At 43.8% G+C, this 18,558-nt stretch overlaps 1 protein-coding gene across 1 annotated transcript; it reads left to right on the forward strand.

The window, feature by feature from the left end:
• The first annotated feature begins 522 nt into the window (after positions 1-522).
• Positions 523-18,037, forward strand: tmx4 (thioredoxin-related transmembrane protein 4). Its single transcript, XM_048973964.1, has 8 exons — positions 523-750; positions 2,676-2,791; positions 9,006-9,051; positions 11,230-11,358; positions 11,921-11,966; positions 12,555-12,656; positions 13,166-13,229; positions 14,997-18,037. The coding sequence occupies exons 1-8, from the start codon at positions 551-553 to the stop codon at positions 15,236-15,238; spliced, it is 945 nt and encodes a 314-aa protein (XP_048829921.1). The 5' UTR covers positions 523-550; the 3' UTR covers positions 15,239-18,037.
• The last annotated feature ends 521 nt before the right edge of the window (positions 18,038-18,558 follow it).

The raw sequence follows: 18,558 nt of genomic DNA on the forward strand, positions 1-18,558 counted from the left end.
TGGTCTACGATGTCATCTAAGCTAGGGCCATTACAATGTTGTAATAGTGTGCCATGATTTTTCTGCACGAATAACCAAAGGTTATTGGTTATGAAATCATGGTTATTTAACAACGTAAGTTTCTGCCGTGCCTATTAACTCTTATGCTTCCACATATTTCCACCCGTCTTCTATAACAGCATACACGCATATTTATTTATTGCAAGTATTATACTGATAACAGTAAAATAAAGTAATAAAACTGCGTAAGTGTATCATTTTATGAAAAACAAACATCCAACAGAGAAAAGGTATAGCTATAGTGGAAACTGAACTCCAGCTACCGGTGGTAAAATAAGGGCGTATTAATTGGAGATTTACGTAGATTTACCCGGCTTTAAAACGTTTTGAAAATGACATTTGTCCTATGTAGTGCGGTTTTTAAGGTTGTTTTAGGCGATGTCTTTGAATTGCAGAAGGATACGTTTTTGTGCTGTATAAAGGGGGAAGAACAACTAAGGCGGTCCACCTTTAGAAAACTGCACAGTCTATTTCCTGGTTGCTGGCAATCATGTGCACCGTCAACATGGCGGGGAGAAAATGGCTCGAAGAATTGAAATCGTGGCAAAGGGGCAAAATGCCCTGCATGCTGATGGCGTGCTTTACGCTCACCATGGCCCTGTTTGCTAATCCGGTTGTTGGTGACAGCGTGCAGACTGTCGCCGACAGCAACTGGACGGTCATTCTGCAGGGGCAGTGGATGCTGGTATTGTGAGTACTGTTACACTGCAGTAACAACCTGCTCCGATTAATGCAATGGCTGGGATAATGCAGTCAGGCCGGTGCTGGAAATACAGAAATGCAATAAGCCGTTACTTTTTTCTTTGTAACATTTAGATTCCTAAATAGAATATTTTTTTTATTAGTATTTTTTCTTAGTCTAACCATAATCTGGCGTGGAAACCCGGAACTACGCTATTGCATTGCCACATGCGACTTGATGTAAAATATAATATCGTACAGTATGTCTATTTGCAGCATTTTGGAACATTTAACGTTTTTCAAGGTTTGATTTTATTGCTTACAAAAAAGTACAGCAATGCAGTGGGACAAATTTAAAAAGCAGCCGGATATACAGTATACAGTTCCTGTTTAGCAAAATTCCTTTTTAATGACAATTCACGGTCTGTCTGTCTGTCTGTCTGTCTACATATCTCAAAGATCAGGTAAACTTTTAATGCATCACCTTTTGCAAGGTAGAGGTTCATAGAATGTGTATGTTTAATAAACTGTATGAAGGTGTATTTACATATTTTAGTTTTCTGCTGTGCAGCAATACTCATCTACTGACTAGTCACCCGGAGCACCAGCTTAGGCGTTATTCCATAGGCTGCTTTACTCTTTCTATGTACAGTATTTTAGAAACCAGCTTTAGCAACCTATTTGTTACAGTAAAACCCTTTCAAGGACAGTACCAAAGTAAGTGTAAATACCAACTGCGAAGGTAAGATGTATGCCGGATGCACAGTGGGTATGTTTTAGGAGAACTCTTAAGGGCGATCAAAGAGAACCGTGGGAAGTATTCTGGCAGCCAGTGCAGAATAATACTGTAACATATATAGACCACTGCCATCCAAAGAAAAGTCCTGGAAGGTCAAAGCTTTGTTAAAGTATCTGAAAGACATGGCAAAACAGTAGGGGGGGCGGTCGGTGAGTGGGTGTCATTGCAGTCAAGGTAGAGACTCGGCATACATCCCTTGGTGATGCTTCGAACACCAAGAAAAGTACATCTCTGTCCATGAGCGCCCACGGACAGTAAAGAAAAACTCAAATATGTCACTCATCAGTTAGTGTCAAGCTTACTTTAGCTGTTGTGCAGAGTTTCTTTACACTGTTTAAAGGTCTCCTTTGCTCAGAGTACCAGACAAAGGAAACAACAGTCATTCATACCATTTGAATCAAGTTTCATATTAACTTCGGAAAATTCAATTCCGATTAGGGACAAATATGCCACTATCAAGCACCTGGCATTTTTTAATCAGCACTGAAAACAATAATTAAAATTTCCTGATGAAATAGGTAATTAGAAGTTTTCTGTTCATTTCTTTGTGCTTGAACAAGCTGATGAAACACTTGCATCAGCTAAAACATTAAGCAAGTGCATAATATTTAATCTTGTGTGTAAACCAGCCATAATTATAAAGCGTCGTTGAAATGCTGGATAGATATGCATAATTAGCAAATGTAGGTAGAACTCAGTATCCTTTGTATTAGCATAACCGTACTCAGAGTACAATAAAATTCTTGTCCCTTATTGAATGGCAGATTCAGTGCATTGAAATTTAGAGAACATTTATTTCATAACCTCTCACCTCAGTTCCTGTTATTCTGTTGCGGCTGGGGAGGTGGTGTGTAGTTCTGTGCCTGTGATCGAAAGTTGCTGGTTCAAATCCTGTGATCAACAGACTGATACCACAGTTGGGCCGTTGAGCAAGGACCTTTGCCCCATTTGAGTGATGCATGCTGGGAGACCCTATGCTGTGACCCCCCAACCCTGTATACGTTTTTGTATCTCTCATGGAGAGCGAGATGGCATAGAGTCAAAAAGACAGTTTGCCCACAGGGATGAATAAGACATCACCGTTCTGTTCTGTTGCAGTCGGTACTGATTCCTGTTTCTGAATCTTCTGATGCAGTTATGCGCCCTGGTGTCCGGCCTGCCAACAGATAAAGGCGGATTGGGAGGAGTTTGGCAAACGCAGCGAAGCTCTGGGCATCTCCGTGGGCAAGGTGGACGTCACGCAGCAGCCAGGTGGGCTGTTTTTGAGCCGAGATGCTTGGCGGGTCCTTCCGGCCTACGCTACATGCTCCTCTTTACTGTCATAAGCAAATTGGCCGGGTTTGCCAGTGACCCACAAAACATCCCACAAAAAAAAATTAAATATATATATATATGTATATATATGTGTGGGCGGCATGGTGGTGCAGTGGTTAGCACTGTTGCCTCACACCTCTGGGTTCCAGGTTCGAGTCTCCGCCTGGGTTACGTGTGTGCGGAGTTTGCATGTTCTCCCCATGTCGTTGTGGGGTTTCCCCCAGGTACTCCGGTTTCCCCCCACAGTCCAAAAACATGCTGAGCCTAATTGGAGTCGCTAAATTGCCAGTAGGAGTACATGTGTGTGTGAATGGTGTGTGTGTGTACCCTGCGATGTGCTGGCCCCCCATCCTGGGTTGTTCCCTGCCTCGTGCTCATAGGCTCCAGACCCTCCATGACCCAGTAGGATAAGCGGTTTGGAAAATGGATGGATGGGATGTATATGTGTGTACACCTAATCACATAATGCAAACACACACACACAGTACAAGTCAAATGTCTGGACACTCCTATTGAAAATCATTTCTTTTTCGACTAGATAACCCTAAGCACACTGCAAGGTTATGTAAGTATCATTTAGTCTTGTGAATAAGCAAAGAGATGGAGTGCTGTGACAGATGACCTGCCCCCCCCCTCCCTCCCTGCCACAATCCCCCCAACATAAACTATATAGCGCTGGTTTGAGATGAGTTGGATTGAAGAGTAAGTGGAAGGTACTTAACCGGTACCCAGATCTTGTGGGAACTCCTTCAGGACTGTTGGATAAGCATTCCAGGTAGTGAATAATATAGCTAGAATAGAAAAAAATGCATTAAAAGCAGGTTGTCCAGACATTTCACTGGTTCTGTATGTATAGATGTGTTTCCGTATAATGAATATATGTGTGTGTATGTATTCAGTTTATTTTCTGGTTGTTGTATCAAATAGCATAAACATAGCAGTGACATTTCCTCGTACTTCGCCCTCTGTGACCTTTTGCTGAGCAAACAACCAATTGCATAACCGGAGGTAAATCTGAAAAACAAAAAACAACTGAGTTCATCAGAAATGGTGTCGCTTTATCTACTCCAGCCTGTACTTGTGGTTTGACAGTGTGCATGTTAAATCTCAGGATGAGACGATAAGCATGCAGAATCACTTGGGCCTCTGTTTCATCTCACGCGCCAGACTTATCTTTGAGTTTAACTTTCCTATACGCAGAACTCATTTTCAAAATGTTTCACAACAATGAAGCAATATTGGTTATACATGTAATTTAATAATTGTTCCGTAACTAATCATGACCGCCTCCTCTTGCAGTGGAGCTTTCTCTGCCGTAAATGAAATTAGATGAAATCTATAATCCAGTTTATAATCGTAAGTAATGCACGTCCCAGAGCGAGCGAGTCTGTCACATGACTGGCGGAACAGCACTGCCACCAGAGCTGCCTAACCACTCCCTGATTATGTGCTGACGATCTGGGTTAGTTTCGTTTAACGAAAACCAGGACATGCAGCTGGATAGATGAAGGGAGTTTCTGTGAACGTATCCCCTCCAGGAACGTCGGTGTTTATGTTTAACTTACGACCACGGTGGTCTCACACCTTTACACTCAAAGCTTTAAATCAGACCCCTAGCTTTGTGATTATGGAGAAGTCCAGCTCTGGTTTCCTTCCAGCTTACGGTACATTCCATTCGAACTGAAAGTCGGAATATCGGAGTTCCGACTCGCAGAGTTGGCGAAACCTATACAACTCTGAGCTCAGAATTCAAGATGGCCGCACCCTTCGCCAACTGAAGTGAAGGCTTTAGTTATATACTGTTTATGAGTATTTTTGTCTTGTCTGTGTCTTATAAAATCAGTCGTACACACGGTACTATCAAACCTCTATCTGTGGACATGTTGCTGTGCTAAATTTGTATGTGCGGAATACCTCGTAATGCTTTTCAGCTGGCATTGTTAACAATGGCTAACAATGAATCTGGCTAGAACTGGTATGGCTAAACGGCTTTCCAACTTGTTGGACTGGAATGATGTTAACTCGGGTGTGCCTTCATTCCCAACTATAACTTCCAACCTCCGGAAATGGAATGAAGCATTAGGTACAGTCGGCCGTCGGTATCTCCCGTATACTTTACATCACCTCTAAATTACTTGTAATATCGAATACAATGTAAATGCTACGTAAATAGTTGTTATACTGTATTGCTTAGGGAATAACGGCAAGGAGACAAACGTCTGTACTGCATCTACAGTGCCAATGCGCTGAGACCACGAGATGTGTGGCACTGGTAAGTGGTGAGACGTCAGGATACTTGAGGGAATAACCTCCACATCACTTCATTCGCTTGGATTCTGCGTAGTGCCCCGTGGGCAGCCAATTCGAGTTATCCTTTTCGGAACTTTCTGGAAGGGGCGGCATGGTGGTGCAGTGGTTAGCACTGTCGCCTCACACCTCTGGGACCCGGGTTCGAGTCTCCGCCTGGGTCACATGTGTGCGGAGTTTGCATGTTCTCCCCGTGTCGTCGTGGGGTTTCCTCCGGGTACTCCGGTTTCCCCCCACGGTCCAAAAACATGCTGAGGCTAATTGGAGTTGCTGAATTGCCCATAGGTGTGCATGTGTGAGTGAATGGTGTGTGAGTGTGCCCTGCGATGGGCTGGCCCCCCATCCTGGGTTGTTCCCTGCCTCGTGCCCATTGATTCCGGGATAGGCTCCGGACCCCCCGCGACCCAATAGGATAAGCGGTTTGGAAAATGGATGGATGGATGGAACTTTCTGGAATTTTTTTTTTCTGGAATATTTTCGTTCCATGATTAGTCGATACAGAGCTCTAATAGTGGTGTCTAAGCTGCCCTCAGTGTGTAGTTGTGTGTGTGATTCTATGCTCTGCGATAGGATGGCATTCCGTCCATAAATGTTCCTGCCTTGCTCTTATACTTCCAGGATCATCCCGACTCTGCATTGGATAAGTCTTTATAAAACATTGATATATGGGTATTTATTGTAATGTTCTTCTTCCTCCCCTTTATCAAACACACGACTAGGAACCTCTCTTCGGGCCTCCCTGATAATCCGCACCCCACCCCCCGCCTCTCCACTGCCTCCCTTCCTGCCTTCCCTGGCTTATCCTTTAAAATAATCAATGAGCTTCTCCTGAGAGTCAGGAGAGGCTCCCGAGCGCAGAAGAGCAGCTTAGGACAGGTTAGCCAATCGTGCGCATTCTCAGCCATCGCCATGGGCGACCACAACTCCACCGCGCTCCCAGTGCCGACGGCTTTCAGGGATCTCACGCAAACACTGCAGACCGCACTAGTTCAGCTCAACCTGTTGAATTCGACGCAGTTATTCTTATTGTTTTACATGTTGATTGGAATGATTTTGTATGCAGGAGACGATGCAGTGGTTTTTACTAACACCAGATATGCTGGAATATATCCATCCATCCATCCATCTATCGCCCTATTTTTTGTTTCAGGCCCCCTGAAAAATATTTTTCCTAGAACCATTTAGTGATTTGTCCCATCCATCCATCCATCCATCCATTTTCCAAACCGCTTATCCTACTGGGTTGCGAGGGGTCCGGAGCCTATCCAAGAAGCAATGGGCACGAGGCAGGGAACAACCCAGGATGGGGGGCCAGCCCATCACAGGATTTGTCGCGTATTTTCATTTTAATCGTGGATGACTTGGGGTGTAGCATCCTGTATTTCTTCAGGGAGCTGAGCCCCCCCTAAGGGTAAAAACCTCACCTCTGCCATCCGTCCATCCATCCACTTTCCATTCTGCTTACCAGGTTACAGTGAGCCTGCAGCGTATCCCAGCATGCAAGGGGCACAGGGCTTGGGGCACCCAGGGATGTCGGTCCGTCTCAGAGCACACACTCTTACACAGTCAAACGCAACACGCAGAAGAACACGCAGAGAACAAGCAGTCTGTACTACCAGACAGGAATATCCGTTCAGTTGAGGTGACACACATCATTCTATTCATATAGCTTTCTTCCATACTCAGATATTATACATTTATTTATTCATATACCATTTGTCTGCATGCCACCCGTCTTACTAAAGTAGGTTACAGGCAGCCCGTCACCAGATGGTGATTAGCATTAGCCTCCTAGATAGGGGTAAATGATGCGAAGCGCTTTCGCTATTGGGGCAAATGTGTTGCCGACTATGATGCTTATTCAGATTTAGGCAGCGCGAGCGAGAGAGGTTCTGCCGTTAGCCTCATGGCTCTGGCACGCCGTCATCGCCGCCGTTAAAAGCTGGCAAGCAGGAAGCTGCTGGAATTGAAGTATTTTATTCCAGCTAGAGCTGGCTGCAGTGGATGCTGGAAGCTGTCAGTCGCAGGGCATGTAAATACCTTGGTGTCTTGGTTCTTATTACCTAAGATTGGGGTTAGTGAGCGTTTTGGTTCTTCCTTGGTTTGGTTAACTGGTTATCCCTTACATGGTCACATTGTACCTGCAACCTATTTCAGAATGCAAAGGGCTCTTGGCTGGGGTGTAGCTAGAAATGTCACTTTGCACCCACTTCTATTTTCCTGAAGAAGTATAGATCGCCACCCCCAAACAACAAGATTGGCCTGGGGGGGGGAGGAATTCCCCAGGGTCAAATTTCCCATTTATTGTATAATGTTTCCGGAGCGGACTCAACACGTCTATAGTGCTGGGCCCCCTGAATCAGCCAGGGTATCCATTCCTCTGTGACGTCCGAGGCACTAGGCAGAGGGACGCCCTGGATGGCCTCGCTGTCCACAAGGCACATACTTACAGATACTGCTGTCAATTTAGAGGCACCAGCTGACCTTACTACATGGCTTTGAAGTGCTCTAGAGGTGGACCGACCAGATCAGAATCGTTGAAGCGGGAATCACCATGATTGGCTGACACAGGTGTCTGTCATGTGATACACCAAAAAGACCAGTCTGTCATTAGTGGGTGAGGTGTATAAATAGCCTGACCCTTTTCTCAGACCCCAGGCTTCTCTCTTGGCTGTATATATCCCTGTGTTTATGCCTCAAAGGAGAGCATGCTGGGATAAGTGAAAGGAAGCAGCCCAATGAACTTGTGTAAATGGCAAGGAAGGGACCATTGTAACACTGTTTGAGGACATTGGGAGAGCATGTAAGCTCCACCTGCAAGGTGTATTTACTTGGTACTGGTACTGTATACAAACCTTAGTGATAAACAAAAGTGGATAAAATATTTTGATAAAGATCATTTACTTAAAGTTAACTTGCAATGGCGCTGAAACAGTCCTGCCCCTAGAGGATCAGTGGTTTAATTATTGCAAAAATATGTTAAGAATGTAATTACATGGTTCATACCAGATCATTGGTTCACTTATATTATCATTCCAAAAATGATGTGGAGATTTCATTTTCATTATTGTGTCTATCATCCATGGTGAATAGAAATCATATTATGTGCACTAGGATAAAAATGTTTTATGAAATATTTCAGTCACTGATATGGCTAAGAAGCACCATTTAGAGAGTAAAATTATTGATAGAATTGTCATTCTCCTTATCTGAGGGAAGCTGTGGGTTAGGATCCATGATCGGCAGGTTGCCGGTTCTAATCCCAGAGTCGGCCAGGTGATGTCACCGATGGGCCCTTGAGTGAGGCTCTTAATCCACATTTGCTCCAGGGACAGTCTGACCCTGTTTTCAGTTGTATATCACTTTGGATAAAAGCAGCTGGAGAAGAAATGAATAAATTGTAATGATTTGGTTTCCATTCAGGCTTTGGTGTTATGAAAAGGAAATTTCTGATGTGACACATTGGGGCCGGTTTGTTTGCAGTATTTACAAACAGCCGTGCCTGTAATAAAACTGCTGTCTGCTTTTGTTCTACACATTTTCAGAGATCTCTATGCCCTTGTTTCTGACTAACAAGGGGTCCACAAAGTGTGACATGCATAACTGTGCTCTAATGGCCACTGCGGCATGTCGGCACTGCCGCTTATACCCTCTGCCCCTCCACCGCGGGGGTCCGTGTGATGCATTACCCTTCTGACGCCTCTGCCTCCGGCTGTAACACTCGCTCTCGACGTGGGGAGAGGTCCGCCGACCGAACGCTCCCACGCAGACAGGAGTGTGCTCTTGCGTGTCCTGTAAAGCTGACGATACCGCTGATGCCTGTTTGTCCTTCCGTCCCTTGCAGGGCTGAGTGGGCGGTTCCTGGTAACTACGCTTCCGACAATATTTCAGTAAGTTTCCCCATAAGGTGCCGGGAGAACTGGTACCGAGCTGAATACAGTTCCAATTTAACCAGGATGTTACATGTCTGTGTCCTTCTTGCGTCTGTCTGAAACCTTTAGAAAACAGCAAAAAGAAACATACGTCCTCCTGAGATCCAGGGGAGAAAAGGTTTTTTTTTTTTTTAAGTTTAATGTTGCCAGGACAAAAAAGCCCACCCCTAGAAATTGTCCTCTTTAAGGAACAACAGGATTTAATAGCATGGCAGGTACATTGTAGGACATGTGAGCAGAAACTTCATGTCCTCTACAGAGGACAATAATGAATTTGCTGGATCTCAGGAGGATGTAACTTTTACAGTTATATACATAAATAAATGTATATTACATGGTCTGGTTTGTAATACTGAGCGCCGCTCTCCCCCAGGCCCACAAAAGGTTGCCCAAATCATTCTCTTTTCTTGTTTGTTTCCCTGGTGCCAAAATGGCTTTCATTTCCTTTCGTCCCCCCTAGTCTTTGCTCGCCGCAGCCCCACCCTCCATCTCCTCTCCTCGTCACGTGCTTCTCCTTGCCTTTGTGGAGCTTGTCTTTTTGCATACCGTACCTTCATATACTGCGGTATTTATATGCTTGGTGTCTCAGGACGTGGGGCTATAACTATGAATTTATATGCACTTTAACGAGACATTTAAATGGATTGTTTTAGCTAATATCCAAATGCGTTTCGTGCCAATGGGCGCATTTCTTTTAAGTTGCGTACCTTACACATTTGTTATGTGAACAACGGTGAAAATCCCCAAAATTATTATTATTATTTTATTTTTACGAGAATCTGGAAGCAGAGCTGCTGACTCTGAGGTTTTCCTAACTTGGGAAATAATAGAGCAGCAGTGATGAAAACAGCGTTGGCAGATTTTCTGCTTGCCCTTACTTGCAGTTATCTCAACACAAATAGCCGCAGCGTTATGTAAAAACCTCACACTCTGAGAAGAGCCACCAACAACCCCATTATGCAACTGTCAAGGGCTGCGATACATATTCATAAGCGGAACAGAAGGCTAGTGTCTCATTTACGTAAAGAAAGCCGTGGATATGTATACGTTTAAATTCCATCTTATACGGAAATGCATTCAGGGCAGAAAAACTCCTTCGTCAGATTTCATGTTCTGGGCTTCAAGTTTTACTGACACGTGTTTTGGGGGACAGTGAAACTTTTGTGCCGCAGTTGTGACGGAGGGGGATGGCGGTCATCCTTGGGGGGGGCGGGGGGGTAGAGCAAACAGCGATTCCATTCATGACAAGACATAATATTGTATAAGTAAACATAATACAATGTAAGAATAAATAAACCTAATATGTAACTTTGATTACCGATAAATTGCACTCTTTTGTGTACAGTATGTTTTGTGTATGCATTTATTCAGCATGTGTTAGGGGGAGCATTTTTAAAAGTGCATTTCATGCATCCTAGCATGCGTCTGAGTATTCTCATTTCTGATGTCAGCTGCAGGCATTTCTCAGCCACCCATCTCATTCATGTCACGGTGAACCAATCACTGCGGTCCTGCCCCCCCCCCCCCCCCCCCCCCAAAAAAAAAAAAAAAAAAAAGTTCATAAAGATTGCTGAGCTTTGTCTGCAATTAACTGGGAAGAATTATCACAACGTCAGCGTCAATTACCCTGCAGTAAATGTAGAAAAGGTGGAAGGAAATCATGCCACCTGGCGTGGAGTGCACTGACAGACGCGGTAATTCCTAATGTCAATCTCTTTGGGTCACGACCCAGGTAGCCAAACTTACAAGGCATGAGATGTCCATTAAATTAAAGACCGAAAATGTCAACCATTTCAGCCGCTGTAAATCAGTTGTTTCTGCTTCGGCAGACTCCTTTCCAGGAAAATGCCAACATATAAAGATGCTTTTGTAAACAACAAACAAAATACAATTCTCAAAAGACACGTGACCAGAATTTTAACAATGTTAGTTATATGTGTTTAAACATAAAAATCATCAAGACTTCATTTAAAAAAATGCTGCATGATATAAATATTCAAAACGATTTTGTACCGTTAAATTATATTTCTGGCAAACGTTTACTATCAAGTGATAAATACTGTACGCAGTTATTCTTTTTTAGGGGTGGATTCCTGTTGTTTTTATATTTGTTCTTTGTTTTTTTATCCTCTGTAGTGCAAACGATGGAAGTTTCCGCAGATACTTGTCATCACGTGCGGTGGAGGATTTCCAGAGCTACGTTGTCGACAGGAAGTGGGAAGCGGTTGAGCCCGTGCCCGAATGGAAATCTCCTTCCTCTTTTGTGTAATTTGCACGGCTCCTCTGGAATTAGTCATTTTCTTTCATTTAGGTGTCCTCATTGTACCCTCGTCGATACTGGAAAAGTACACATTACGTGGGCTTAGAATCCAGCATACATTAAAGCTGCCCTTTTGCTTCGCTCTTCTGTACTGTCGGGGAAGGAAGTAGGACCTTTTTGTGCTTCTAAATATCTGTCTATCCGACAGTGCTTGGGATGGGAAAGGGCCTCGAGTCGTACAGACATGTAGGATATAAATATGCTCATGTAGCATAGGAAGATTTATACATAAAAAAAGACTATGAGGGTGTTTGGTGCGTTTGCCAGATAGTAGGAGTCTAAATTATGTTCAGAGATTATTTCGGGTTCAGTGTCAGTAAATATATTAGGATGTCTTGGCCATTTCATTGTAGCGACGTCTCTCTGTCCTTCTCCAGTACCAAAGAACAAAAGATGTTTTTAGCGCAGAGGCACAGAAGCAGAGGACCGTAATAATGGCCCCGCTGGGAGATCTCGTCTTGCCGGTGCCCCCTAATTGTTCCTTTCACTTGTGTCTCCCCCACCCAGCATGACAATGATGGCTGGCCTTTTCCGCCTGTCTGTGTGGATCAGGGTACGTTGAATCTTTACTGATGTACATCAGTGTTTTTTTTTACCCTGAATTTTAGCTCATGGTGGAAGGGGGGGGGGGGGCGGTGTGTAGATCACTGGGGTAAGACGCTGTGGCCGTGATGGGAAGGTTGCCGATTCCTTGGTGACGTGACCATTGGGCCCTTAAGCAAGGCCCATAATTCCTAATTGCTCCAGGAACTGGCTGACCCTGCTTTCTCAGTTGTGCATTACTTTGGATAAAGCTTTCTGCTGAATAAATAAATTTAAACGTAACGATTCAGGCCTCCTCCATCCGCTGCCTGTATTTGTATCTCCACAGCTTTCTCGTATGACTCTCTGCATGTCTTTAATTCAAGTCTAAAAAACAAGGCATATATTAGAAGTAGAAATGGCAGGTAGGTTTAAACAAAAGGGATAGATGCTCAACAAGGTGATATATGCATCTTACACTCAGGTATATTCATGCTCCTACAATAGCTATGTTACTGTGAGATGTCACCTGACGTGTGCCTTTGGGGTCAGTTTGACCCCAGGGTAGGCGTGAGAGTTAAAAATGAGCTGTAACTTGCTTGTCTGTTCTCCTTCACAGCAAATCCACAGTTACCTGACCGAGACGCTTGGTATTCCTGTTTGGGGTTCCTATCTCATATTTGCTCTTGTCACCTTGGTCACTGGACTGCTTCTCGGCCTGGTAAATACACTCCGCTTTCCAGTAATATTCTGCCGCAGCCCTGCACAATCATGCATGGTCTTCATTTTTCATCACTGCCCACATGATTTTCCATGTAGGCTGTGGCTGACAAAACTAATATTGATGGTTTTATGTTGCAAATATGTCCATATTGAATTTCCAAGTGCTCTGCGGTGCTTTATTTTCCAGTGGGTTACAGATAAATTTTTTTGCACGAGTATTGATAGTGAAGTGGAGCAATGCAGACTGGTCTTGATCAAGCATTTCAGCAATGCGTTATTTTGTGATTTGTTTCATGCAAAAACTGCCGAAATGAGAATACACAAAATAGCTATGGCACTGTTTAAAATGTACCACGCTGTTGCATAAAGCGTTGTATAAATCATTGTATAATAGAGCGATTTTTTTTTGTTTGCGTTTTTTTTGAAGGGGATACGAAAATGACAGTGATGTGATTTCAGTGTAGCACTCATGACCTTGAAATGAATATCCCCCCTTTGTCTTGCCAGATCCTGGTTTTGATCGCTGACTGCATCTGCCCGTCAAGGCCGCGTTACAGAGACAGCAAATCGGGTAAAGAATAGTGACAGGACGCCCGACCTGCCGGGGCAAATCTGCCGCATTCACGCAAGGACGCATTCGTCAGTCCCTGCAGGCATGGCAGCCATGCGGAAAAGCGCAGGAAGTCTCACTTATTAGGAGGAATACAGCAGAAACGATTAACTATTCCATAAATTCATCCATTCATCTTCCAAACTCCTTATCCAGTCATGGGTCACAGTGAGGGGGGGGGGACTCAACATACTGTATGTTAGCTTACGTAAAAACATAAAAAATGGTCACAGGTGCATATATTTTTTTCCGGCGCATGCAGTGATTTTGCAGGCAATTTGCAATGGATGGATGGATGTTTTATTCAACCTGAAGTATATGACCTCAAATGTATTCAATGGAAAGAATGTTAAAAATAATGTGAAATATTCTAAATAAGCAGCCATACCCCTGTCATTCTCGCCGAGGTGCTGGGGAGGCATACGGAGGCTGACGTACTCTGCTCAGGCCGCGTCCGTGTGCCTGCGGGCTTTCTGTGCCCTGGCCTCGTGAATATTGGAGGCCTTTCGACTGAGGATTCAGGATTCAGCCGGATCCCTGTTTTTCTCCCCGATCCTGTAGATGGACGCCCACGGCCGTTTCGTTCTTTGCCTGACTCGCTTCTACACTTGTAGCAGCTGTCAGTTTAATGCTTCAGGATAAGGGCTCCGGGGCATCGTTTATGCACCCATGGTGGAAGCGTCGCCACATTTCCTTTTGGGTCACAATGGCTTATTTTGACCAGAGCTGAGATGGCCTGGATTGCTGAGTGGGGTGCTGATGCAGGAGGCAGGGGGTTTGCACCCTGCCCTCTCCTCTGGGTGTTTACAGTTTGCGCATTCGAACGGGGTTCCCTTTGGGAGTTTCGGTTTTCGCCCAGAGTCTCCATCGGTCACCCACAGTGAAGCTTGCCCAGGTCACCGTGTCGGTCTCAGCCATCATGGTTAAGTTTGCTGTGCTCTCTCAGTTAACCGTAGGGTGGACCCCCAGTTCAGACAGTCATTTTCTCCCTGGGATGGACTCTAGGATGCCTTGGATAATAATTTGGAAGGTCGAATCGACGGGTCATAAATATACACAGCTCATGAAACCAAAATGTCTAAAACAAGTGTTTGCGCAGACGCATTTCAAAATTTCACTTTAAACGCGGTTTCGCTACTGAAGCCTAATAAGCCGATTTTTTTTTTTTTTTCTTTTTCCTGGAAATCTCGTGTTTTTGTTTTAGCCTTTTTAGGTACATTTGAAACGCAGCCAGGTCACCTAATGGGCACAAACGCCGGTCTTGGATGTGGGTGATGCAGCCGGAGTTAGTTGAAATTACCTTTGAGAATATCAAAAGTGACAGCTTGGCTATTTCTGTATCTGATTTAATCTTTTGACCCCGTAGTTGTTACTGAGGCTGGATAATGGAGAAATTTCTGTGGTTATATTTGGACTGCAGCCCCAGTTTCTTTTCAAATTAAATTCACAAAATGAATCCCTCTTTTAGCGGGAACAGTGGTTTAACAGTTAGTTGTGTTGCCTCACACCTATAGGATTATGTTTTATATTCCATCTCTGGCTTTTGCTGTGGAATTAGCGTTTTCTTCCCAGTCTTAGCGTCTATTTCTCCCAGCGGTCCAAGAACCAAGAGTTAGGTGAATTGCCGTGTCTGAACTGAGCACAGTGTGTCATTATGTAGGCGATGGTGTAACTGTGATGGAAAGTGACCGACCCCAGCCCTGATACAACCCCTGTACCTTTCCGCAGAAGTGGAGGCGAAAGAGGACGGATCTGAAGGCGACATAGAAGATACACTTACGGAGGAGAGGCAGTTGTCGGACGCGGAAAACGAGAGCGCAAAGTTATCTGGAGAGGAGGAATCTACAGGAGAGGAGGTTTTGCCTTCTGAGGGAGAAGTCGGAGCCGCCGACATGCAGTCGCCAGAGGGGGCGTCAGAGAGCATGGTGAGGAAGAGGAAACCGCAAGGTGCCGAGGCAAACGAAACCTAACTACTTAAGAGTCTTCATTTCTCCAACCAGGAAAATAAAGCCTAGAGCTACAAAGTAAAGGACTCAAGCAACCTTATACTGCAGAAAAAGTGTCCAATTCATACAGTGAGTTTTATAGGCCACACCTACTACTCCGTACATGATTCTTGTCCATGAAATAATTCATCTCTGCCTTCTCTCCCCAGCATTAAAAATATCTCATGACATCAAAAGCATGCATTATAATAATACTACTGTATTACTGAAGCAAACCGAGGCAGTGACTGTACTTTTGGTTTAAAATCCTATAATCATTTCATTTTAAATGGCGTTTGAATGGTCTAACAAAACAGGTATTGTGCTGATTTTTTAATGCCAGGGCACAAAGGAAACCAGAGCTCAGATGCAAATGAAGAAATCTTGGCTTGAAGGCAGGATTAAACAGCCTGTGTTCCTTTTTGCTATGGATTGCTTAAATGTCATTAAGAAGCAGTGAGATCTTGGTGTTCTCTGGGAATCAGCAACTGCTATTCCATTACTAAGCCCAACCTTCCTCTCTCCCGACAAGAACATAACCTTTCATGGAGAATTTCGAAGTCTGTAAATGCTCAATGTAACCGTTAGTATCAAAAAAAAGTCCGTTTTTTTTTCCGGTAAACTCTATTGCCAATATGAATGCCACTGTGCATTAAGTCAATGCAATTGGGTTTATTCAATACCATGATGGTCACAGTTGATTGTAACTATGTGATTGTTAATTAATTTTTATTTTTTTGAGGAAAGTGATGTATGTCCTGTCTCTGCCAGTTCCATTTACATTAGCCCATGACAAATGCTGTACTATATAATTCAGGAGTAGGGAACCTCATCCATTGAGGGCCGGTGTGGGTTTTTGGGATGGCCTCTCAATCAGCCAATAATAAGGGTTTGAATGCTAGAGACCCACTGTCACTCAGTGACACCCAAAGCGGTTCTCCATGGATCAGGTCCCCCACCCCTGGTATAGTTTAAGAAATTCTTTATTGAAATGGACGAGAAAATTTATCATATTCATCATTCTGTAGCAAAATATAAGAATCGTTGCCTAAATAACTGGCCGACCAATGGAAAGCTGTAGAGTCTGTCAGGAGCTGGAATGATCAGTACCCTTAGATTTGCCTCGTTTGTGGTTAATACCATGATACTCATTTTACTGCAGATGGTACGAGGTCAACAAAAAGTGCCGTGTACCAGCTACTGTAGCCTAGCATCTGCTGAATATTACAGAGGTAACAGTCAGCTGTATAACAGACCAGCATCTCATGTAGTAAAAATAACCATTTGTCCGTAAGAGGTGAACTTCTATCGCAGCATGAAATTATTGACCTTAAAGAATCCCATAAATTATCCGTTCGGCGCCATCTGTTTGGAGCCTGTGAGAATCGTGAGTGTTTTCTGTGTGTGAGAAGGAAGAGAGAATGAATAAAAGTGTACATTTATGAAACAATTGAACAGTGTTTTAGTAACGATGGTGAGAGTTTGGTTGTGGAAGTTCAGTTATGCTTTGTTTTTCTTTTCCATATCGGAAAAGGGCTGAGATCTGGGTAACATGGCCTTAAATATCTAATTTATTGCATTTTAAGTTGGTGAAATAATATTTTCCAAGTTAGGTTTGCCTGTTTGTTTCTTGTACTTGATTATATGGTGTTAATTTACATTTCATTTACCCTGTTTTTGTATGAGATCTATTGTGATGATATTTTGGGAGAATATTACTTATGTTTAAGGTGAAGTAAAACTGTGGAAAAACAGCAGTAAGGAGGGAAAGTATGACACAAGTTTAATGAGTAAAACTAAATTGTGTAATGTCACTAAGTTAAATGTGTGCTCTGCGATGGGTTAGTGCCCCATCCTGGGTTATTCCCTGCTTTGTTCCCATAGTTTCCAGGACTCCGCAGGGTGTGTAGCAGCCTTTCCCAGTCTGGTCCTTGGGTACTGACAGACAGTCCAAGTTTCTGCTTCCTTTTGCACCCTCCAGGGAGCAAAAATGTGGACTGTCTGGCAGGGAGCTGGGAGGGAGCAAAAACATGGACCGTCTTGGGGTCCCCGAGGACTGGGTTGGGAAACACTGCTGTATAGGACAAGCTGTGTAGAAAAATGAATCTGTTTTTTCCCATCTCGCCGGAGAATACTGCCACTTTGGCCGGACGAACTGTACAGTTCCTTTTAAATATACTTCACTTATTGTGTATAAGTTACGTTTAAGGTCGGTGTGTATTTTTCTATTTGTCCCTCATGTTAAACCCCTCTTTTAGCATTCTGTGTCTTTGACGGGTGTCTTCTGGAAGATTCCGTGGGAGTGTCGCTTGTGTTCCTCATTCTTTGCCAGCTGCCTTAACACACAATGCATGTATCTTGTGCCGCGAATTCTCCACGCCATAGTAAGATTTGTTCTGTACAGGTAGGATGGAAAGAAAAAAGATTTGTATTTAAAGTACGTGTAGCTAGGGATTATCTTGGATTCAGTGCTTTCTGACTTTAAAATATTTTTTAAACGCTGTAGTATTGTAAAATAAATTTAAATTCTTAAAGCCATATCATATATCAATATATATGAATTGATTTTTTTTTCTTTCCACAGCAATAATTGTTTACATATACTGTATTTATGTGAATTATTTGACTTCTGAGTCAGGCAGTTTTTGTTAGAATTAAAAAAAGAAACATCAGTCCAAAGCAAATATACTCCTGGTACATCTCATGGTATTTCCATGACTTTCGGTGTTTCGGTGACACACATTGAGGTGTCCAGGAAATAAAGAGCAATGCATCTCCACGGCAGCTGCGGTATCAAATAATGGTTTTTCTTTTGTTGTATGTGGCATAGGGCTGAATGGAAATTTCATTTTACATCAAAAGCATGTAATAAGTACTGTTTTGAGGTACTGCAAAATGTACTTGTTTCTAATATGTATATACAATTGAGGACAATGCAGTGGTTCCTCAGATGGCTCCATGAAATTGCCTATCGATCTGCCAGTGACCATTCCATCCGCGGGTCAGTCCTTTGGAAGATCCTGCAGGCAAGGCTTAGCTTTTTCTGTGTACCACCACAAGCGCAAGCCTCCACCATATCCTGTCAGGCTGCAGGACCACACTCTCCCAAGGCCACTACGGGTGGCGGCACGACCGGGTCGTGATGGCAGAGGTCATAGAGGGGCAGAGGCGGGAAGCAAGCAGAGGGCACCCTCTACCAGCGGACCGGCACATCTGGTTCGTTCAAGAAGGGGAGGGTGATGCAGAAGCTGCTCCGCGAGCTCTACGGAGGCCTCCACGGGCATCACCTCTCGTGACCCTGGACT

Source organism: Brienomyrus brachyistius, chromosome 14 (assembly GCF_023856365.1).
Source record: "Brienomyrus brachyistius isolate T26 chromosome 14, BBRACH_0.4, whole genome shotgun sequence".
NCBI lineage: Eukaryota > Metazoa > Chordata > Actinopteri > Osteoglossiformes > Mormyridae > Brienomyrus > Brienomyrus brachyistius.